Source organism: Gekko japonicus, unplaced genomic scaffold, assembly GCF_001447785.1.
Source record: "Gekko japonicus isolate JY-2015 unplaced genomic scaffold, Gekko_japonicus_V1.1 scaffold657, whole genome shotgun sequence".
Classification (NCBI taxonomy): domain Eukaryota; kingdom Metazoa; phylum Chordata; class Lepidosauria; order Squamata; family Gekkonidae; genus Gekko; species Gekko japonicus.
In genome coordinates this window covers 403,529-428,721 of record NW_015175989.1, presented here as the reverse complement: position 1 = coordinate 428,721, position 25,193 = coordinate 403,529, and the positions used below count along the sequence as shown (strand labels likewise).

General features: G+C 42.9%; 1 protein-coding gene across 1 annotated transcript in view; it reads right to left on the bottom strand.

The window, feature by feature from the left end:
• Positions 1 to 25,193, bottom strand: part of ST8SIA4 (ST8 alpha-N-acetyl-neuraminide alpha-2,8-sialyltransferase 4) — a 132,380-nt gene that overhangs the window by 66,725 nt on the left and 40,462 nt on the right. Inside the window, exon 4 of the mRNA XM_015426340.1 lies at positions 13,619 to 13,912. Coding sequence (XP_015281826.1) covers positions 13,619 to 13,912 — 294 coding nt within the window. The remainder of the gene's footprint in view (positions 1 to 13,618; positions 13,913 to 25,193) is intronic.

Below are 25,193 nucleotides of genomic sequence, written 5' to 3'. Positions count from 1 at the left end.
CGTAATGAATATAATGTAGGTAAGGATTAAGCCCCACTCCTTTTATACTGCTACCACAATCAACATCAGGTGTCCTTCCACAGCTACTCTGTTAGGTTAGAAACAAGACCTCAAAATATGGATCTCACCTTTCCTGTCTAGTTGTGCCATTCTGTAAAATAATACCCATGCAGAGCTACAATTGAGAAGTCAGAAATCTATTGTTTTTCTTTCCAAATTGTTTTGACTGATGCCTTTCTTTCTCATTTTTTAAAAATAAAAATTATTTGTTGGACTTACAGGTTTGCCCATATCATTCCCTTCTTTAGCTACTGACTCACACACACCATCTATCCTGGGGGTCAGAACTCATCTACACAGACTTGTTAGAATTTATATGACCCTATAAAAAAAGGGAATGGCCAAACTCCTCTGAGTGAGTGGTTTTTGACACAGCTGTTTTCTTAATTTGTCACTATGATGGACCCCTGTCAGTCCCTCACTATAAGGCAGGTTATCCCACTAAATGTTTTTTCCCTGTTGTGACTGAGCAGCCCCAAATAGCTGTAAATATCTGTAGGTTTGGTAGTCTGTTTGTCCCACCCTGTCACGCAGAATTTAATTTGGCTTTTAGCTCAGCCCAGGACCTTGATGGAAATAGCCCTCTTGTTTTACCCTTTGAAATGGCACTTGAGATGGAATAACATTCAAACAGAAATCTTAAGTTTATTTAACAGGCAGGGGATAAATAGGGGTAGTCAGGTTGGAAAAGCTGAGGTAAAACTTGTTGGTATTTTAAAATACACTTCTTTTAACAGGCAAAACAGTGATCTTGAAGCTTGTTTGCATATATTCTAGGCTCTTGACAGTGAGAGATGTTTTACTTAGTATTTTAGTTACAGCAACAATGTTTCTTCAGAGAGTTTCCTATGATAATGCAATTTTCAGTTCTCTTTCTTTGAGCACCTAACTTCCTTCTTACTTGAAACAACAGTTTATTTCTGTCTCCTGAGTTGTCTAAAACCATTTTCCCTTCACATCAGATCCGAGGTCCTCTTCAGAGCCAAACCCCCAGAGAAACTGGGCAGAAATTAATCTTCTCCACAGAAGATATAACCGTATTCCTTTTGGCTTGAAAGAGCGTTTCAGCACACTACGCAATCACTCTGACCAAATCACAATTCCAGTTCTGGTGTCTGTGTAAAGCATACTTCAGCTAGGCTGACATTTAGTCTCTAAATTCTGTTAAGGAATTCTTCCCCAGGACAGGAATACTACACGAAATGCAAAGGAGTCTTTTTCCTTCACTCTAAAGTGAACCTGTCTGACTTTTCCTGTCAGACTCACTGACTCCAACTGACAGAACCTTCGGAATTGAATGAACCGAACTGAACTGAACTCTCTTCAGCACTGGGCTGATCATACAGTTTTTCTCAGCTTGCCCTGGCCAATCAGGGATGAGGAGCAACCCATTACTCAAGCTCTCAATTCCAGTGGAGTGTTAACCCTTCACCTCCCATGTCTCTGATTCTGCTGCACTAGGAACCTGGTTTTTAGGAGCAGTCTGTCAGAGTCACAAAAAATGCATCCAAGAAAAAGTAATTATGAATAACCTTTCTGTCCTAACAATCAGTTTTTGATAGGAAGTGAAGGTTCAAGTTATTGCCTTCCATAAACTAGATTAAAATTAGGTAATTTTAAAGAAGACATTAAAACAGAATGTCCTTTACACACTTCCAGTCAACAAGACTGGACAGGAAAGTACGAAACTCCCCTTCCTATTTTGCTCAATGAGCAAGTAAAAATAAATAATACAGGATCCTCATTTTAAAAAAAAGTGTGCCAGAAAGTTTCCCCCCAATATAGACAAAGGGAAGCAAAAAGAAACCAGCATATTCTTGTTTAACAGAAGGATAGGCTTGCTTTGTTTGCTTCCTGAAAAATATTTTACAATTAACCTACACTGGAATCTATCTACAAAATGTAATCATTTTGATCTCAGTGCTTAGAACTCCTTTCTACTCCTCAGTGTTAATCTTGAGTGCTACAGTATATTGACTACCACAATTATTTTGTCAATAATGCACCCACAATTACATAACAAACTTCAGCAAAACCTATTAGAAACAGTGCACAAAAATGCTGTGCAATTGCCCAAACAGTTCTAGTGAATCTGAAAGCCGTAAAATATAGCAATTTATTACCAAGCACTAGTTACAAGGAACTGCATATATTCATCTGCCAAATGGATTACTGGATATTGATCTTTCTGACCAAAGTGGTGCATAACTTAAAGCAAAATAAAGATAGAACATAGCTACAAAATGTGGATAGTGTAGTGGATTAATAAAATGTGCACGCAAAGCTTTGACTTGGCCAATGGATTTTGAATAATGGCTTCCCCTGGCATGTATATAACGGGACACAAAAGCTGCAAAAAGTAATTGCTTTTTAAATACTAGATTGTACTTTTTTAAAAAATCACAAGATACTATATAAGCATCAAATATATTTAAACAGCTTTGTTGAAACACTGGCACAATTTGGATCAACAATGCACACTGAACAGAACAGCTGCTCAAATACCATACTTACCGGTAAATAATTTTAGGAGAGAATGGCAGAATTTGGTAGTGACAGGTGTAACATATCTCTGTGGAGTCTGCTTAGAGATTAGTCTTTTCCTTTTGACCTCACCTTTCATATGCTTTCCTAATCTTACCAAGATCCAGTGGGATCGAGGAATGAAAGCAACAGCTGAGTGGGCTTTGCAAAAGATGAGGGCTCTCCCTAAACTCCTTAGTATACAAAGAAGCATGCTGAAAGTCTGCAACTGCAAATGTAAAGTCTAGGAACTAAAGATATTTATTCTTCCTCTCCAGTAAATCAAATTAAATTCCTCAGAGTTCTAAATGAGAGGGATTATAGTATTTATAATAGTCTACGGCTGTGGTCATACGGAACATTAGCCACGCTAGTCAGACGGAAGACATGCGGAGTTTCCGGACGCGATCTCACCGGCACATCTGGGAAGCGTAGCAATCCCGTGGCTCAAACGAGGCTTCCCGCCGAAACCGCGCAACAAAAAACTAGTACCTCGGAGGTACTAGTATCCGGAAACTGCGGGGCAAGGGCGGGCGTCTGATCGCGTTTCCGGTGGCATCCGGCGCCCGCCCATGTTCCCTTCCGTGCGACAAAGTCTTCGTGGATGCGCAAAAGCACCCTACGGAGCATGCGCAGTCGTGCTGTACAGAAAAAAAACTATCCGGTTTGCCGAACCGCGCGCTTCATTTTTGCGCGCGGGATTGTCCTGCGATCGGCGCCTCTCCCTTCCCACGGGACCTCCACGGTACCTCCACGGTACCTCCATGGGAGGTCTGGTCAGGTAACTGTGCCTTAGTTTGCCCCGGGGCAATCTGCCACGCTTCCCCCCCGCGGTTTCCTGCCCGTGTGACCGGGGCCTACCTACTACATCAAACCATTACCTCAGTAGTTGCACCTCCTGCAGTCCCGCCTTCACTAGTTATTCCAGAAGAACTCATTCGAGAACAACAAAAACAGGTCCATTTTATAGCCTGCCCACCAACTTGCTTAATAGGCACAGGATTAGGTCACACCTCCCTCAAAAAATCTCTACCCCTCTCTAGGAACACCCTTCTTACCAGGGGTCATTTCGTAGAAAAAGAGCTAGGGGAACTCATTAGCATAACTCATTAGCATATGCCACACCCCCTGACATCAGGGGCCCAGCGGTGGACCTGCAAGGCCAGCGGGAGTGTGAGGAAGCCCCGCCAAGGCCCTCCCCCAGGCAGGCAGGGGTGGGGAGAGGTGGGGAGGAAGCAACTTACCCTCCCTCTTCTCCTGCCTCCTCCTGGCTGAATGAGGGCTGGAAGCGGGGCGGCCGGAAGCAGGGGGCGGGGCTTCGTCATGTGCCCCGCCCCCTGCACCTCACCCGGGGGAACTGCGTTTCCCCCCGTTCCCCCCCGAAATGACCTCTGCTTCTTACTATGATTCCTCCCCCTAATTTTTGCTGCTGTTTTTAGATGTTTTATTGTTATTTTGTAGTTTTATTTATCTGTTATTGTAAGCAACCTGGGGTATAATTATGTTGAGAGGTGTGATATAAATATGATACATAAAGGTATTTCAGACAGATGATACAATCCAAAAAAGGAACGGTTCCCAAACGGTTTCTGTTCTGTCATTTCAGACAGAACCATTTTAGAACCGGTTCCCTACCGGAATATATTTGTAATTTCACACACAAATGCTTCTGTCCCGTTTAGGAAACGGGGCCGAAGCGTTTTATCTGTCAACCGCTTCCAAGTAGTCTTCAGTTTCCTCTCCTAGTTCCGATGCACTTTTTCCCACCATTAATGCAATAATGCATGAGCATTATAACAACCCCATTGGAATGCCTGGAGTGTTGTGTTATAGTACTATAGTGCTATAGCACTCTAAAGTGAACGTTCCAAAAAAAAAAAGCTGGAGATTGCCCACATGGGCGAAAAATGGCAGGGAAAAAGCAGTGCAGTCTGAAATGGCAAACCGCTTCAGATCCAGCTCTTTACCGGAAGGCGAAAGCCATATGTGAAATGGCAGCCCTATACCGGTTTACTCCATGACGGATCAAAAACGACTTCAAAACAGGTTAAAAAGGGTAATGTGAAATTCCTCATAGATAAGACAAAATCCATGAAGTTTCACTTTCAAGTGTCTTAATAAAGTGTCTGTGACTACATGTTTTAGACAAAGGACCAGGACATTTTGAAAATCACAGAGGAACACAACAATGCCTTCATTAGATCTGTAGCTATTTGCCTACGCCACAAGATTGAAATAGTTTGCCTTACACTCAGCACACGGATATTATCTACAAAATCATGAACAAAAGGCATCTAAAGTAGTAGTCATTCAGGCTTACATCCAAGAGCTCCACACTGAACAGTAAATGCAAAATAATCTCGAGACAAAGGCTTGCCAGTTCACCAAAAATGAATTTTTTATGCTTTGACTGTATACCACTGGTATTCTATACTATAATTTCCCACAAAAGTAGGATCATGGGGCCATATGCCTGGTTGAAGTCTTTGAGCATTACAGTGGTATAAATAATAAACTGTTCAATTGTGCACATTCATGCAGTTTTTAAAGTTGGAGGTCTTATAATAAAATGTTACATAAAGGCTGGCTGAAAAAAATCATTTCACTCTATTCAGAGTATCTGCAAAGCAGCTGAGTTCCTCAGAAGGTAAAACAGTGTGTGAGGAAGGCACAGTGGGCTACTTAACTATTGGAGATAAACATTTCTCTCCTCCAAAACTGTTTAATAGACTCACTTAGGCTATTAAATTTCAAATTGTGCTACTTATTTCTTTCCCACTCAGATGATATCCTTTTGACTTTAGCTTGCTACTTTAGGAGACACAGCTAATGACGTGCCTCTGCTAAAGCTTCTTAAAAGCTCCGTCAGAGACACATCACCCCCCCCCCAAAATCCTTATTCTGCTACTAGTATTCTATTTATGATTGTTTTAACTCCTGATACAAGTATGTGTTACCCCAGTGGGGAAAACAGGAGGTCCCTTTGGCTGCTTTGGATTGGGAAAGCAGAGTGAGGGGAAAGATGTACCCCCCATGCCACAGTCCCATTCCTACTCAGGCTACCACATCTGATATTTAATAAGATTGCCAGCCCCCAGGTGGGAGCAAGGGATCCCTCAATTTCACAGGCTCCCACTGTCGCCAGCCAGCTGGCTGGGGAAGCCCTGTGCCAACAGCCCCACCCTGGTACACCACCACCAACGTGATGACATAACTTTCATGTGATGTCATCATCAGGGTGGGGATGTTGTGTGTGGCAATGTTGCTCCACCCCCCACTCCTGGAGAGCTCCCTCCCACCCCCTGCTGGCAAAGACCTGGCAACCCTAGATATTTAAAGAACAGAAACTTAGGAGCTCCATTCACAGAAGATACAGTTGGGATAGCACTGTGGTTAAGAGAGTGAGCTACAATTAGGAAGCCTTTAAGCTCACTTGACTATGACCTGAATTTGCTAGGTGGCTTTAGGCAAGCCAGTCATTCTCAGACTCTGATCCAGGCCATACTTCTTTGTTGCTCCTACTGGATCTATCTGCAGCCTTTGATAGAATAGTTCATGAGGCAGAAATAGTTATTGGAGGCGTGCCTTGACCTGTTTTTAAATCATGGATCAGACTCGAAGGGTTGATCTTGGAAATCAGGTAGCTTCAGTGTGGAAGTTGTCTTGTGGGGTTCCACAGGGTGCAGTCTTATATACCATGTTATTCAACCTTTATGTAAAGCCTTTAGGAGAAATCTTTCACAATTTAAGAATTCAACATCAATATGCAGATGACACCCAGTTCTTTATCTCTCTGTCCAAATCCCCTGGTGATGCGCTTCCCATTTTCAGTGGGGTTCAGGTGACCTTTACTGACTCGGTTATACTGGATCCAGCAGCGCTGCTGGAGAAGCAAGTTAATAAAGCTACAAACAGCCCTTCCTTCCACTTAGTCTAGCCCAGAAGATGAATCCCTACCTCAACACAGTTGATCAGGCCACCTTCATCCACTTCATGGCAACATAGAGGCTAGATTACTACAATGCTCTCTACATTGGTCTCCCCTCAAAGTCAACTCAAGAGACTCTAGCTGGTGCACAATGCTGCAGCTTGGTTATTTCTCCCATACCTATTTCTCCCATTTTGCAGTAACTCTGTTGGCTACTCATCAGCTACTGGGCTCACTTTAAGGTACTGGCTATCATATACAAAGCCCTTCATGGCCTGGGTCCCTCATATCTGCATTAGTGCTTCTCCACCTGTGCTCCACCCAAGACTCCTCTGAGCGGGACCTTCTGCAGTGCCATCCTTAAATCGGGCAAAATCAACAACTGCCTGTACACGTGTGATACATTGGTCTCCCCTCAAAGTCAACTCAAGAGACTCTAGCTGGTGCACAATGCTGCAGCTTGGTTATTAGCAGGAGCTAGGTGTAGCATACATATTTCTCCCATTTTGCAGTAACTCTGTTGGCTACTCATCAGCTACTGGGCTCACTTTAAGGTACTGGCTATCATATACAAAGTCCTTCATGGCCTGAGTCCCTCATATCCGCATTAGTGCTTCTCCACCTGTGCTCCACCCAAGACTCCTCTGAGCGGGACCTTCTTCAGGTGCCATCCTTACATCGGGCAAAACCAACAACTGCCTGTACACGTGCATTCTCTGTTGCAGCCTTGACCTTATAGAATGGCCTGTCTGAATAGGTCAGAAAGGTTCCCACTCTCTTGGCTTTCTACAAATTATGCAAAATGGAATTATTCAGGAGGCCTTTTAAAAGGGTATTAGGACTATACTGATTTCCCCCCCACACACAAAGATGTTTTGGTAAAGGGACAGGGACTCTGGTCCATACTACGTGCCTAGTATGTAGTGTCTGTTACTGAAAGTATAACTATAACATCCCTGCACCGTTTAACATGTCATTTTAATGCTTATGCTTTCAGCTCTGCTATCAAACTTCTGTTCCTTTTCCAGATTTTACAATGCAGACCTCTAGAGTATTGTTTATTAGATGTCCCATTCCTGTTGATTTAAATTGTTGCATGCTATGTAATCTGCATTGGGTCTCAGTGAGAAAGGCAGATTATAAATGATGTAAAAGTAAAAATAAATGTATAATAACATGTATAGTAATTCCAAGTGTTCAAAGTACTTTACATACATTATCTTGCAATCTTTACAATAGCTAATAAAATCTACTTTACAGGACTGTTGTGATCCTTAGTAAAGGTAATTTAGATAAAACCAACATGGGTAAGGTAAATACTTGGTATACAAATGCTAAGTATTATCAATGGCTATTTTCTGCCATTAGAAGGCCACTTCTGTCATTAGAGGAGGGTGATAATTCTGCCAGTTCTTCCTGAAGACCCCACAATGATCTCAACATGATTCCTGGGGAACCCCCAAGCCTTGGAGGCAGCATGTAGGAGCAGTTTTGCTCTGCCGGTGGCTCTCCTTGGATAACATTGGCCCCAGTCACATGAGCGGGATAATCCGCAGGGGAAGGGAGGCTTTTACAGCCGGAGCAAAATGATGCGCAGTAGCGCAATCAGATCATCCCCCGAGGCTTCGTGCTCAGGCCTTTGGCAGCCAATCACACAAAGCAAGGCAAAATGGCAGTAACACATTTGTGCACATGCGTGGGATGTCGACGGACGCTGGATGTGACGGGCTACCCGATCAGACACCCCCACGGAAGATACTGCATGGTTCCCAGTATCTTTTAACTCCGCTTTTTCAGGTGGAGACGGAAGCACGGGTTGGAGACGGAAGCACCACGCTTCCCAGATGTTGAGGTATGATTGCACCTGTTTAATCCGCAGGCAAGCCATCCCTCTCGTGGGGCAAATTATCCGTGTGAACGGGGCCATTATTATATAACTATAACCAATGCCTTCTTCCCCAAACTGTCTTTTAGCTTTGATGATTTCATACAGTTCCCTACAGCCTGGGCACCAGTATTAGCCATGGGATGATTTGGGAAAAACAGAGGAAATCTAGTTTTGCATGGACACTCCATCTCTGGTATTCAGGACTATCCAAAAACTGGAAAAGGATTGTGTGTAGTCTGATATACTCACAAGACTTGTTTTAAATTCATAGGTTTAGACAATCAGCCTTATTTCCATTTTCAATACTTTTCAATATTTCTATAATTCATACTTAATTTATTTTTCACACTGCCACCAACAACTGGTGTATCTAATGGAGAACATCTACTAAATGGAGCGTCTACTAAAACCTTAATTTAACATAATTTTGCTTATTAGACAGTAACTTATGGACTTCTGTTTTCAGAATCATGCTGTGCTGAACAGCACAAAAGCTACAGATGAGAACAATATCACTCTCTGTTGAAGAGCAAGATTATTCCTTCAAAGTACTTGCTCTGAAGTGCAAAATTCACACTGGCTGAATTTAGAATGATACAGAACAGAACTGTACCTGTTCAGACACTAAATCCCATGAGAAGTTCTTAGTATAGCTCACAAATGACACCATAATGAGAGGATAAGGTCAGCTGCCGCCTACACAATGTCATGGTTTAGGGTTGCCAGATTTGGGTTGGGAAATACCTGGAGATTTTTTTGGGGGTGGAGCCTGGTGAGGGTGGGGTTTGGGGAGGGAAGGGACCTCATCAAGGTATAATGCCTTAGAGTGGACCTTCCAAAACAGCCATTTTCTCCAGGTGAACTGACCTCTATTGCTTGGAGACCACCTGTAATCCCAAAGGATCCCCAGCCACCACCTGGAGGTTGGCAACTCTAGTCATGGTTGGCTTCAGAGACTATCTGGCCATAGTCAGATAAAGAGATGGTGAATCATCATCCAGATGACAAAATTTACAATATTTGACTAATCCATTGACTAGAATGACAACTCTGTCCACTCCTACCAAGGGGAACAAGTAAGATATGAATTGGTAATTCCCTGGCGAAGAAGAAGAAGACCACCAAGACCCAAAGGAGTCTCAGAGCAGTTTACAAACTCCTTTCCCTTCCCCTCCCCACAATAGACACCCTGTGAGATAGGTGGGGCTGAGAGAGCTCTTGACAGAAACTGCTCTTTTTTTCAAGAACTGCTCTTATCAGAACTACGGCTTGCCCAAGGTCATCCAGCCAGGCGCAAGTGGAGGAGTGGAGAATCAAACCCACTTCTCCCAGATTAGAGTCCGTGCACTTAACCACTACACCAAACTGGCTTAACCCCCTTTCGTTCTGGGGGCAGCCTGGGTGGTCACAGTGACACCACCTGTAAATAGACATTCATTTATTCCCCCCTTTTGATAGGAGATTATTTGCAGTCTCCCTAGACTGCAACATTTCACCAGGCCCTACATGCGACAGAGCAAGGTTATTAATATTCTTTAAAGCTACCATCACTCAGGAATTATTTGAAGATTTTGCACTTTAAGCTATTACTGAAGATTGCTATAGTTGTTATGCAGATCAGCTATGGAGAATACAATTTTATTTAACATTGTAGAGAAGACTACTATTTTGGGAGAAGCGGATGGTTATTTTTATTAATGTAAATGCAAATGCTTTCAAACAATTAAGTCCTATACATTTTCTCCACCACATAATGTCCCATACATTTTCTTCTTTGAAACTTGACTTTTAAAACTACCTGGCGAGTAATGTTGTACTGTGAGTACTTTCAAACTTTTTATTGAACACAAAGGGAAGCACATAAAATATAGTTGCATATTAAAATCACCATATTACACCAAAAGGCTTTGGTCACCTGTCATGGGTTCCCTACTTCTAATATCAATCACTAATACCTTCCCAACCAGAACCAGTCAATTCTTGCAGTTTGGCATCATACTTTGTTGTTTCTCCATGGCACTGTTGCAGAAGTAATGCTTTGCTAAAGCAGCTAACAAAAATGGTTCATGACAGATTTACCACAGTAGTATTTAAGAGTTGCATCAGGATTGCTGCCTTTATATGACACACCTATACAGTATGCAGATGTCAGGTGTAGTTGTTTTACAATTAATAGCAGAACAAGCCACAATTGTTTGTTAATGCAGAGGTATAAGTCTTCTTCTACAACAGTAGTTCTATATCTAACTGACTTCCTTCCTGTTAGGCTCCTCTCTCACTGCCCCCACCCTACCACTTTCTGCCAAGTTGGCCCATGCTGGGGAAGTGCCTCTAGACCTCAGAACAGAAGGGACAGGAGGCTGCAACACCTTCATCCTCTCCCTTTCCTTGGAAGTTATCTCTCTTCCATCAAGAAGTCCTGTCCATACCTTTCCTTCCTGGCCTATCCCTGGAGCTTCCCTTATGAAGGATGCCTGTCCCACCTCCCAAGGGTCAATCCTGGCCCTACTGGTCAGATTCTAGCACAGGGTTGCCAGGTCCCCTGGTCAATACAGCATGGGGATTTGGGGGTGTTCCAGGGTGGGCAGGGATGCCCCCAAGCCCCACCTCCAAGCCCCGCCCCCAAGCCACAGCCACCCCTCTCCATCCCTGATAAAAGATTTAAAGACCTTCAGCTGATCAGGGGAGCACGTGGCCCTCTGACCAGTTGGTAGGCCCTTTAAATCTCTTAGCAAGGAGAGAGAGGGGATGTCACTGGCCACAGCTCTGCTGGCAAAAAGGGTCTTTTTGCCAACGGGGGGCCATGGCACATCCAGAGCTCCTTTCCCAGAGGTGATTCATGAGTGGGACAGTAATATGTGGGCCTGAATCCCAAGAGGTGAAGTGCCGCTGGGAAAGGAGCCCTGTGTGTGCCATTGGTGGGAGGGTCTTTTGGCAGCCCCTCTCCCTCCTTGCGAAAAGATTTAAAAGGCCCTCCAGTTGGTCGGTGGGTGACATGCTCCTCCGATCAGCTGAAGCCATTTAAATCTTTTAGCAGGGAGAGAGAAGTGGCTGCAGGTGGCTGCAGCTTGAGGCTGGCCAGGGGCACATTTGAGCCCCCAGGAGTGGGGGAACCCCCGCCCAGACCTGGGGGCTGGCAACCCTATTCTAGCACCTGTTCTGGTCAGTCTGGAGCTTTAAGGGGGGCATTCTCCCATCCCTTCCTGGCTGCTGGCTGCTTCTTAATCCCTCACCCTAACCCTGGCTTCTCTCTTCCCTCCTATGACTGAGGGCTTTTCTCAACCACAGCCTGAAACTTGACCTAGCCCAGCTCTGCCCGGGCTTCTTCCCTGGGCTGCTGCTGCTGGGTCCATTGGTAAGGGTGTTGTCCTCCCTAGAGGGTGGGGTCCCCTCCCCTGGCAGTCTTGGAGGCTGCTGGGGCCTGCGCCTCTCTGGCACAGATGTTGACAGGCTGTTGCTAGCTAATAACATCATTGGCCTTGTCAGGATAAACTCAGGCTGACTCCTGCCCTCAGTTACCACTAGCCCCACCTGGTTTGGTTCTCCTTCCAGCCGCTGAACTGGATATGCTTGTCCCACTCTCAGGTGAGTGCCACCCAGCCTGATTGTCGGGGAAGGCCCCACTGGGACTGCTGAGGGTCTGGGTGAGTCTGAGCCAGGCATCAGTTCTGGATACCTCCATTTCATAGAGCAATCAGTAAAGCATGGCTAAGCAAGCAGCTCTACTCACAGAGGCCAACAGTTGCTAACCAAAGTGACGATGCTACAGACAAAGAATAATGTCTGTCGCCTTATGGGACAAGACTTTTTTCTACTTGGAAATAAGTGAATATAACAAAAATAAGATTTATCAGTCTAGGACACAATTAGACATTTGGAAACATTAAGAACACTTACTAAACGGACAAAATCTTTCTTTTGGGATCATAATCAAACCAGACCAACCTGCCCATCAAAGAAGAAGAAAAAAGTTATGGTTCATTCAGGTGTGGTTAGCCATGTTGGTCTAAAGTAGCAAAACAAAGTTTGAGTCCAGTGGCACCTTTAAGACCAACAAAGTTTTATTCATGGTATAAGCTTTCATGTGCAAGCACACTTCTTATCTGATAAAGTATGCTTGCACACGAAAGCTTATACCGTGAATAAAACTTTGTTGGTCTTAAAGGTGCCATTGGACACAAACTTAAGTTACGGTTCAGTAGCATACAGCACAAATGCTGCTAGTATTCTACTCTCAAGTATACAGTGATTTTATACTGCATATTCAATCAGCTGGGGAGCAATGCTCAGTGCATTGAAAATAATGGTCAGCTCAGACAAACTTTAGCAATGGCTATTTTATACCACTGAAATTTAAAATAAAACTTGTATCAGGGAAAGAAACTATGCATTATAGCAACACATCAGAGGAGTACACATGGGGAAGAAGGGCTTCCAGAAGGACTTAACACATCATCACAGACTAAGAATCCATCTGTAGTAACAAAATGACTAAGGTGGTTCTTAAAACTCAAAAAGAAGGAATAAAGCAACACAAAAGCTGAACATGATTTATACACCTGAATAAGCAACCAAGTATAGCCGCCCTGAGCCCGCTTCGGCGGGGAGGGTGAGGTATAAATTGAACAAATAAATAAACAGTCCCCCTTTTTTAAAAGTCCTTTCGTTCAGGTTTCCATATATTCTAAATCAATATGAAAAGTTGGTGACTAAAAAAAGATTGGGGGCAGGGAATGAAAGCTATTAGGTGTTTGGTAAACTACTTAGATCAAAGCCAAACAAATCCAATTGAGTTTGATTGTGGAAGGGAAAAAATAAAGACACTAAAGCTCTGTTACATCATAAAGATTGAAGATGGAAAAAACCCCAACAACCCACATGCCTGGCAGATAGGACCAAAACGCTCAAATCACAGCAAACGTAGAATGTTTGGTTAGTTCTACAGCAAGTGAAAGTCTAAACATTTCCCCTTCAGTATCTATATCTTTTGTATTTATACAGAGAGGAAAGGTCACCAAATTAAATACTTCTCACTGTTTGCCTCTAAATGACTAGGAAACATTTTCAACCAAACAAGCGTGACTTTTTCAAAAATATAATTCATTATGACTAGAATAGAATTATCATACACCTTTTAGAGCTGTTCTTTCTGTCTAGTGGAAATTCTAGTTATGAATTCTATTGTGCCAAGGACAGACCAGTCTTTTCCAGACACTTACCCTCTGACAGCATGAATAAGTCTCAGTGATGGATAGGCAGTTCGCACTTTCAATTTATTCTTAAGGATTAGTGCATTAACCCACTCCACATGCTTCTCTCCGCCTTTGACCATGAAAGCTGGGATCCAAAGGACACTGTCATTCAGCATGGATAGTCTATGCACAAATTTTTCTCTGTCACTCTCATTCCGAAAGCCTCCAAATGCTCTTTGTACAACTGATGGGTTCATGGTAATAAAATCTGATTTAGTTCCCACATCGGCAGCAAACTCCACCACAGGAGCTAGATTGCACCTGAAGAGGAAGAGATTAATGGACAAATAAAAATAAATATGTAACATTCACTTAGACAAAAGGCACACATGACGTAAAGGCTGGAAATGAACGTGGCAGGCTGTTTCAAAGCAAGCAAGCGAGCAAACAAACAACAAATAACCATGGGCATCTGTCATAGTTTTTAAAATAGCACTGTATTGAGCATACATATCTAACAAACTGAACAGTATTGGGTGTAATCCAGAAGCATCTTTAATCCCACTGAAATCAACAAGTCCTAATCAGTTAAAATTATACACTGAAGTAACACTGCATTCCGTTTCACTTCTTAGTGAGCATGATGCCAAACTTAAAGCACCTAACTTGGGAATGAAGTTCCACTTAAGTGAATGGAACTGACTTCCAAAGAGTAACACTATGATCAGGCTGCAAGAGAATACAAATGTGTACTTTCGTCAGCACAGTGCTCATTTACCCAGTTTGATAGTTATCTGTTATTAGGATACACACAGAAGCCCTAAGACTAATCGAAGGGATCATTCCATAACTTGTGTTTCAAACCATAACATAGCATGGCCTGAATAATTATGTACAATAAATAAAGTCCATTTCCATCCACAGTTTTACATACCAGATGAGATCAGAGCACTACACATGAAAAGGCTGTCCACTGTGCAATATGAAATGAGAAGCGATGACTGCTGGGATAATTCCTCTCTGTGTGAGGAGTTTCCCTTCCCATATAAAACAATGTGAAACACGCTGCATGTTGGCATGCTCATTTAACTTCACAAACACATTGCCTTTTGTGTTGGAAAACTTCCAAGAGAGTGGAATTAAAGTAAAAGAAAATGTATTCTTTGTTTGTACATTTACAGAGCAGATGATTTACAGAGCAACCCTAATCAGAATAACACCCTTCTAAACTCATATTAGTCAATGAAATGAGAAGAGTGTTACTCTTAGTATTGAACTGTTTTGATCACACTTTCTAACCAAAATTATCCTGGATTTGAATTCAATCATAAATCAATAAAGCAGGGGGGGGGGTTCTAATAAACAATATGTCCCAATTTTGCTAAAACATTGCATCTCTTTCAAAATATACTTTCAAGCTTCATTCTGCTATGTTTTTTTCTGTCGACATGGAACTTTGGTTGTATCCACACAGTAAGGATTCTCCCAATTGCTGTCATCACTGTGTACATTTGCACTGGCAAACGGGCTTCCTAATGGGAGTTTTCAGCACACTTTACTACCAGTCACTACTTCCCCCACAATGTTACCAGATATCATTAAAAACAAAGAAACAAAACATTAATTGCTATAGCACTATAGCAAAGACCTTTAAAAAAAAAGGACCTCAAAACACTCTGTTTGTGAAGCAAAGAATAACAGATGCTATGAAAATGGTGCCAGTGTGGGCAGTATCTCAAGAAAATGGGCCCCTTCCTATCTTGACAGCATGATAATGAGTTTGGATAGGGTTCCTTCCAAAATGATCACAGGGATCACATTGTGAGAATGGTGAAAAACTGTTAAGATGACAATTAGAGAATAACATCATATAACACAGATGTTCTCCCCCCCACCAAAAAACAAACAAACCCTGACTGGTTTGGAAGAAAATGTAGAGGGGAAAAACTTTCATGTGGAAGCAATTGTTGCATTATTTGTGAACACAAATTATGAGGGGAATATCACTCTTAGAGTGTATCACCCACCAAAACGTGTCCTGATCATTTAAGAAATCCATTCCAAATTTTCCACATCCATTCTAAATTTTCTCTACATATATCAAGAAAATACTGTAATCAAAGTACGGATTAATTATCAACTAATTATCATACTACACCACAAAGCATTCTAACAACTGTTTCCTATTCTTGAAGAAACACTTCAACAGACTGTAATCTTATATCAATACATCTATCAATACCTGTATCCATCTATATAGATAGATATAAATATAGATATAAATATAAATATAGATCTAGACAAATTCATTAAAGCTTTTGATAGGGTTCTCCATGATGTTCTGATGGGTAAACTAAAGGACTGTTGACTGGACTCTAGGATAGTTAGGTGGATAGGGAACTGGTTGAAGAACTACACTCAGAGAATAGTTGTCAATGGCATTTCATCTGAATAGAGGGAGGTGTCCAGTGCGTTGCCACAGGGCTCAGTTCTGGACCCAGTACTTTTCAATATTTTTATAAATTATCTGGATGAGGGTGTGGAGGGGCTACTCATTAAATTTACAGATGACACCAAATTGTGAGGAGCAGCGAACACACCAGAAGATAGAGATTGAATTCAATGAGATCTGAACATGCTGGAAAAGTGAGTGGATGTGAACAAGATGCAAGTTGACAAGGATAAGAGCTGTGTTCTACATCTGGGTAACAAAAATGAGGAACATGCATACTGGATGGGAGATACACTTCTGAGTAGCAGTGTGTGTGAACAAGATCTTTGGGTAAAGGCAGACCAAAAGTTAAATATGAGCAGCCAGTGTGATGTGGCAACAAAAAAAAGCTAATACAACCTTGGGGTGTATCAACAGAGGCATAACATCCAGTTCACAAGATGTCATAGTACACTGCATTGGTCAGGCCACATCTGGAGTATTATGTGCAGTTCTTGGAGGCCTTACTTCAAAAAGAATGTGGACAGAATGGAGCATGTGCAGAGAAAAGCAACGAGGATGATCAGGGGCCTGGAGACCAAGCTCCATGAGGAAAGGCTGAGGGACTTGGGAATGTTTAGTCTGAAGAAGAGGAGGCTGAGGATTGCTCTCTTAAAGTATTTGAAGGGCTATCACTTAGAGGAGGTCAGGGGGCTGTTCCTGTCGGCAGCAGAGGACAGGACTCACAATAATGGGTTTAAATTAAGGGCTGAAAGGTACCAGCTGGATATTAGGAAGAACCTTTTTTACAGTAAGAGTTGTGCAACAGTGGAATCAGCTCCCTAGGGAATTGGTGAGCTCCCCCTTACTGGCCGTATTTAAGCAGCGTCTGGACAAACACTTCTCAGGGATACTGTAGGCTGATCCTGCATTAAACAAGAGGTTGGACTAGATGGCCTATATGGCTCCTTCCAACTCTGTGATTCTATGATTTTAAATTTGTCACAGGATAAGCAGTGTCGACTATAAGCCAACATCAGACTGTTACCCTACTCTGAACCAAAGGGCCAGAAAACTGACAGGCATTGTGTGCTTGAGTTACAACTCTGGTGTTCTACAACTTCCTGGGATGCTTTCTATATTTTTAATCGGTTAATGCAGCACCAAATTAACAGCACAGCAAGCTGCCATTTGTTTGTACCTTTCTCTAAAATATGCCTGTATTTATACAGAGCCCTCTAACAGTGAACAAAGGAATGGGCTAATGAACTCTTAAGTCTGTATCCATATTTGTCTGTCACAGTTTTACCTTGTCCTTTCTCCAAGGAACTCAGAGTGGTATATATGATTCTCCTTTGCTGTATTTTATCTTCACAACAACTTTGCATTATAGATCATGCTGGCCCATCTGTGCCCTGAATGGGGGGGTCGAACATGAGAAATGTTGTCATCCTGGTCCCCATAATTTTCTTATTACTAATTATGCTTGAAATCAGGCTATCCCTTCAGGCAATGACTTTAGTTAGAGAGGGAATAGGACAGGAAATCATAAAGCCCCAGAGAGCAGGATAGGATCTCTCCTCAAAAAGTAATCACCTCGTTGACTTAGCCCCAGCCAGAGCAGGAAAAGAGCACCTATCTATGCAAAAGGGTGTGATAAAAGTAAAGCTAATAAAAACCTGAGGAGAGATTTACTACTGCCTTTTCCTGGAGCAAGCAAAAGAAGAGGAGCTCCTTGTCGGACAGGCCCATGTTAAGCTGATATTGCTTGGGATCCACAAAGAAATGTAAGCCATTATTCTAGGGAATCAATTTAAATAGGTCACATTAACTTATTTTGTTACTTTAACTCTGTTTTGCACCATCCCATGTATTTGAAATCCTTCCATGCTTCCATTTTCCCATGCAAGCAGTTATATGCAACTTTCCTCTTCATCCATTTTCCAAATAAAGTCACTGTTCTAATGTAAAAGAGCCTGTGTCATTCATACACCCCTCAGCTGCAAAAGACCTGGGTTAGTGACTGTATGCTGGCTCTCAGTTGAGCCAGGCCATGTCTTTAGCTGCATGAGAAGTGTGTGATTTTGTGATTGACAGAAAGAGGCAGACATGGGCCTCTCTCTGAGAGGGTGGTGCTGTTGTGTCAGAGTAAAGAGCAGCCAAATGGCTTCAAGGGGGCTGAGGAAGCAGGGTACTCTGTTTCTCAGCTTGTTCTGCCATTCCCCCTGAACCATAGTGACAGTGGTTCTCCACACCTTCCCAGGGTCAGTGCTTGTTGCTCAAAGCCTCTGCATGGATAAGCCAACTCTGCCCATTTGTTGTGATGGATAATAGGAACCTGGGAAGTGCGCGCACAGCCCTTTCCCGCTACACTAGTAAATGACTACAGGAAAGGTATGTAGCTCAACTGGAGTACCTCATGTTCACCATGAGAAGCCATTGTTGGAGATTGCTGATGACTGCTAGGCTAGACCTCAGTGCAGGATGAATCACCTAATACATCTAAATCACAAGAAATATTGGCAGTATCACAATAATAAACCTAATCTCTGACATCAAAGCAGCCCAGATTTTCCCTGTATATTCCCCAAGTAATTCTAATCTCTCTAAACACTTTAAAATAATGTAGGAATGAACATTAATTGGAGATGATTTTTTTTTATCTGCCCCAAAATTGTTGCCTTCCAACAGCTTTGCTATTTCAAATCTCACAGTCAGACATGACAATCTAACAACTGCTCTTGAGATTTTGCAAAGCATTCCATCTTATAAACACTCCCGCAAGTATTTCAGCCATCTGCACCATGGTCCTTTCCACTGACTGAACCTGTTAATATGAGCACATATCTGAAATGAGTGTCATTCTCCAGACGGCGTATCGATTTGAGGAAGCAGGTGCATGACTATAAATATGAACACCACAAAACATATCAGTGATTCATCACATCCTGTAAAAGACTGCAGTTCCACTGATTCCTTCATCACAGAAACATGCCGTACTATTGTTTTTATGGAAGAGCTTGAAATGTAATCAGACGCTAGGCCAGAAAACAATGGCAATGAAAGGACTTGGTAAAGAAATACTACCAACATGCTGTTCTAGCTGTTATGTATTCAGATAGGATTGTTATTACATGGACTGTTATGCGAATTGCCTAATAGAGATTCAATGTTAAGCTTCGCCCTGGGCTTGGATCCTAATGTATCCAATAGGAGCCCTAGCCCAGGAAGTGTCGTCCAATCACGTTACAAAGCGGGATCGCTTGTGATTGGCCTTTATCTCTCCAACCTCATAGGTTGTTATTTGTACAGTGGGTGTGGCTACATTAGCCGGGAATGTTTAAATACAGAGAAGCCAGTGTATATACTTTGATGGGTTCTGGCTGGCGATTGTTGTACCGTGTGGAGAAATAACGAAGCTGAAGAATAAAAGCCGCATTCTTGCTGAATCACTCTCTCTCCTTGTTAAGTTCGCGACTTAACACTAGCTTTAATTTGTCACCATGGAATATGAAAGTACATTTTAAGATTAAAAACCTTTGCACTGCTACCATTAGATTAAGAAAGGGCAGTGGTGTACCAAGGGTGAAGCAGGGGGGGCAGTCTGCCCTGGGTGCAGCTTGAGGAAGGCCCTGGAAGGGGCCCTTGAAGTCATGCTGCATCCAGCCAAACATCTTCCCTTTCATTTTTAAAATGCCATTCTAGCTGCAGCCACTCAGGGTGCAGGGAAGTCTGAACATAGCAAACATCACTCTAGGATCAGTTAGACTTCCCTTTCTCCAAGACTGAAGCAAACTTGCTTAACAACAACTGAATCAATTCCCAGTGAGTAAGGCAATTTTTTTTAAACAACTGAGTCAGCATGCTGATAGATGCTACAGTAATTGCCAGCCTGCAAGTCATTTTCTCCAATAAGTCTAGCCTTTCTCTCTCCCTTTCCTTGCACCCAGCTCAGCCAGACCTTGCAAAGCAGTAATTAGGGTGTTGCAGCAAGATAAAACAACATTCTCCTCTCTTAATTTCACTCCCTCTTTTCCACGTTTCTCATTATTTTTCTGTCTCCCCTCACGTAATTTTTCTGTTTCCCCCTCCCTTATTTTCACTTCTAGGTCTCAAGATCATCTCATCCCTATCCTGCTTGGCAACAGAATGTATTTAAGAGTAATATAACAGCAAACTATTGTTAATATTATGAACAGAAGGCACTGGGTTTTCTGGGCACTCTACATAGCACTGGTTCTGCTGGGCTTCCAACCCCCCTCTTGCTTGGACTGTTATTCCGTGCTTGACAGCAGGCATCACCACATGGGCACTGGGTTTGCTGGGCACTGTACATTGCACTGGTTCTGCTGGGCTTCCAACCCACCCCCCTTGCTTGGAACTGTGATTCTGTGCTTGACATCAGTCCTGTGGAGCTGGCATTGCCACAATGGCACTGGGTTCTGCTGGGCACCCTGTGATTGCACTGGTACTGTACATACCACTGATTCTGCTGGGCTTGCAAAAATCCCCTCCCCCCTTCATCCAGTCTGGTGAAGCTTGTGATCACAATTTTGTGATGCTTTGGCTAGTGTTACATTAGTAATAGTACAAAAGCAGACTACTATCTCTCAAAAATGCCTTGTAGATGTTTGGGATGGTCTGCTCTTGGGCTTCAAAATGGAGAACAGAAGCCCTTCCAGATGCCTGCTCAGAACAAGAGTGGAGTGGTGGATTTTTTTGTTTTTTGCTGTCAAGTCACAGCTAACTTGTGGCGACCCTGTAAGGTTTTCAATGCAAGAGATGTTCAGAGGTGGCTTGCTATTGCCTGCCTCCACATCGGCCCTGCTTAGCTTCTGAGATCTGACAAGATCACACTATCCAGGACAGGGCTCGACTGAGAATACTGTGACTGGCCCAAAGTCACCCAGCAAGCTTCCATGGCACAAGTGGGGATTCGAACCTGGATTTCCTAGATCAGAGTCTGACACTTTAAACACTACACCACTCTTGTTTTGTGATGGAATAGGATGTTGGAATTTGATTTTTTTTTACTGGCATGGTTAAATATACGATAATAAATAAACAAAATTTTCACTGTGTTTATTTTCTGGACATTATTATTATTCTTTTAAGTTCATGATTATTACTGAAAATTTTGTCATATTGAGGAGGGGCCCTGACCTGGATAGCCCCAGAATAACCTGATCTCATCAGATCTGAGAAGCTAAGCAGGGCTGACGTGGAGACAGGCAATGGCAAACCACCTCCAAACATCTCTTGCCTTGAAAAGTCTATGGGGTCACCATAAGTCAGCAGGTGTTTAAAAAATTATAAATAAATAGAGGAGGGGGGTGTTAAAAAAATTACCTGTCCTGGGTGCCAAATAGGCTAGGTAAGCCGCTGAGAAAAGGCTACCATCTAAGGCAGCCAAATAATTGACATCTCTACTGCCCCTCTCCATAGCAGTTTATAAAGGAACTGAGTAAAATCGGTGGGGGGAGAGGAGAATCTACCTGGGTAATAAGGGAAGTGGGCATGTTCTTCAGGCTAGATCTCATTGAGGTGGCAAACCTATGTCTGAAACATGGGCTGGACCACTTCAGCTTGCTAGAGTGAGTTTATATAACAAAATGCTTCCTCATGAAAAAAAGACTTTTACACAAGGGAGCAAGTCTAAGCAGGTCTACTCAAATGTAAGTCCTGATCTATTCACTGAGGCTTACTCCTGGGAAAGTCTATTAAGATTGCAGCCACAGGAAACTAGCATTTTAGAAAAATGGGTAAGCTACAAGGCTTCTTGCAGACATGCTACTTGTCTTGCAGAGGGTGTATTTGGCTGATGGTACAGAGATGCATTAAAACATGCAGAGTATGAAGTTGTACACCCCAGATGGAATGTCACCACCTCAGCAAGAACGAGGCTTTAGTTGAATACTGCATCTGAGAATCTTCTACCTTGTGGCTTACTCAAATGCTTTCCTGAAGGAAAGATAACAAGAGTTCCCCCCACAATAAATAATATCACATCCTGTTAAAGGTGTACACCTCATCCAGCCAATATTTCCAAACAATGTTTTGCTTTCCCCAATGTTTGCAAGCATGTATCACAGGATATTCACTGGTATGCAAGAGGAGACTCACAGTATGATGAAGAGATGCATTAGTAAGTGCAAACATTATGACAGGCATCTCTACGTCAGAGACCTTGCCACAGGAACCATTTTTGGCAGCATTTGTATGGCCAACATAACCTCCTAACTCTTATAGCTTCCAATTTTGATTTGCAGCAAAAACTACTGTTTGCTTCCTACAAACCAAGAAGAGACAGAAGGGCTGTGGTCATATGGTCAGTTTCATCTGCATCCCACGTGGTTCCCTTGCAGATTAAAAAGGGCCGACCAGACTGCAACATCTGGCTGCCGTTCCCCAGTCATCAGGCTCCCATTCTAAGCCCTCTCCCATACAGATTAAATAGACACAGGGGAAAGTCCGATGCTGACAGGAGCACTCCGCAGTCCTGGGCGTGTGATCATTGCCTTGCACGGCCAAGCCATTTGGAGAAGCCTGGAGCTTCCAGTTCATGGCAGCCATTTCCCTCCCAAAGTAAGCAAGGTGTGCATAAGCGTCTATCTGTGCTCTGCTTGGGAGTCCCTGTCAACCAGAAGATGATGCTTCTGCACATGCAGACATGAGACTCCCTTCTGGAACAAAGGCAGCGGAGTCTGGACGGCCAGCAATGGGTTGCTCGCACATCTCAGTCAGTTACTGGGAGATGTATGATCGACATTCCCTGGCACAAGAAACACTGGAGTCAAGTTGCGGCACAATCAGAGCATGCCCTGCTTGTCGTCTGACCACAGCCAAGGAATCAGAGAGCATAAAGGGAGGATGGAATGGTATACATGTGTCCAAGTCTTGTTTGTCTAAATCAGGTTTAACAGTATGCTTCTCCCAAGTTAGAATCATAGAGTTGGAAGGAACTTCCAGGGTCATCTACTCCAACCCTCTACACAATGCAGGAAGTTCACAGATAGAAGAGAAGATATTGGATTTATACCCCACCCGTCACTCGGAGTCTCAGAGTGGCTTATAAACTCCTTTCCCTTCCTTTCCCCACAACAGACACCCTGTGAGGTAGGTGGGGCTGAGAGAGCCCTTTCCAGAATTGTCCTTGAGAGAGCAGCTCTGACAAAACTACGGCTTGCCCAAGGTCATCCAGCAGCTGCAAGTGGAGGAGTGGGGAATCAAACCCGGTTCTCCCAGATTAGAGTCCATGCTCTTAACCCCTGCCCCAAACTGGCCCCCCCTCCACACCCCCAGTGACCCCTGTTCCATGCCCAGAAGATAACAAAAAACCTCCAGGTTCCCCGGCCAAAATGGCCTGGAGAAAAATTGCTTCCAGACCCCAAAGTGGCAATCAGCATTTCCCTGGGTGTGTAAGAAAGGGCCACAAAAACTAAGCACTGATGCAATCCTTCCTGCCCTCCTTCTCATGATCTGCCTAAGTTCACAGAATCAGCATTGTCTTCTGGTGAAACGTCAGGTTCTACAATGCCAAGGCCATACAACCCAGAAAATCTACAACAACTAAAGTTCTTCCTAATGTTTAGCTGAAAATTATTCTGATTTATTTTCAACCTGTTGGTTCTGGTCTGACCTTCTGGGGCAACAGAAAACAACTCCACACCATCCTCTATATGAAAGCCCTTCAAGTACTTGAAGATGGTTATCATATCCCCTCTCAATCATCTCCTAAACATACCCAGCTCCTTCAACCTTTCCACATAGGACTTGGTCTCCAGACCCCTCACCATCTTGTTGTCCTCCTCTGGACATGTTCCAGCTTCTTAAATTGTGGTCTGCAAAACTGAACACAATACTCTAGGTGAGGTCTAACCAGAGCAGAGTCAAGTGATACCATCACTTCACATGATCTGGACACTATACTTCTCTTGATACAGCCCAAAATCACATTTGCCTTTTTAGCTACCACATCATACTGCTGACTCATGTACAGTGTATGGTCTACTAGGACCCTTTGATCCTTTCCACACATACTACTGCCAAGACAAGTTGCCCCCATCCTATAATTATGCATTTGATTTTTCCTACCTAAATGCAGAACTTTACATTTATTCCCATTGAAATTCATTTTATTTGTTTTAGCCCAGTTTTCCAGCCTGCCTTTTTTACTGTTTTTGCTGCTTTTTTTTTAACTGTTCATCAACCAGTACTAAAAACAAAACCCGCTGCTCTGCATATCTTATGCTCATACCTACTGTGCCTGTAGATTGGGCAATGGCTGAAAGGAGGAATAATTCCACACTGAGAAAGCACAAATTACTAGGTCTGATGAATATACAAAGATGTTTCTTAAAGGATACTATTTGTATAGTAATTGCAATGGAACTTGGTTTGGATTGCAAAACTCAGCAAAATTAAGAAGTGGGCTGAAATGTACTATGTTATGCAGAAATAGTCAGAACAGAACTAAAGATTGAACCAATATTTTTACAGAAATTTTGGCTAGGATATTTGCAGCCAGCAAGAAAGTGGTATTAACTCTAATTAAGAGTTCTATTTGGAACTCAGTTCCTGTTGCCATTCATATAGCTAATTTGTTTCATTATGCCTTTGGTAGTGGGATATATGGGGTTCGGCCACAAATGGGAATTCTGCTTAACATTTTATTACTATATCAGTGGAAAACCATTTTAAAAAAAAGCTCTGTTGGAAGAAGCGGTCCGAAGAAGTCATCACTTTGCAGTATCAGGAAACTGCTGAAAAGTACAGCAGGGAGAACCAAAGCATCTTTTTCGGCTAATCCTACCTGTTCTGTATATGCACTGACTTGTTTACCTTTTGCAAAGATCTCATGTGACAAACCAGATTTGAAACGGAATGAAAACACAAATTTCTTTCCTGCTGACAACCAAACAACATTTCTTCCCCACTGACAGCCAAAGAACAGTCAGCCAGTGTGAAATTAGGGCCTTCCCATCATGTTCAATCCAGGCAGGTTCTTGTGTTAATGCAAGAAGCAGCTTCCGAATTATCCAAGAGTCAGGAAAATTAATGCTTTCACATTTCAAGATTGCATTAACAGGTGAGAATCCACCCTTTTCCAAGAGTGAAATACGCACCACGGATACAATGCTGCTCCTTCTGTACATCAAGAACTATAGGCTG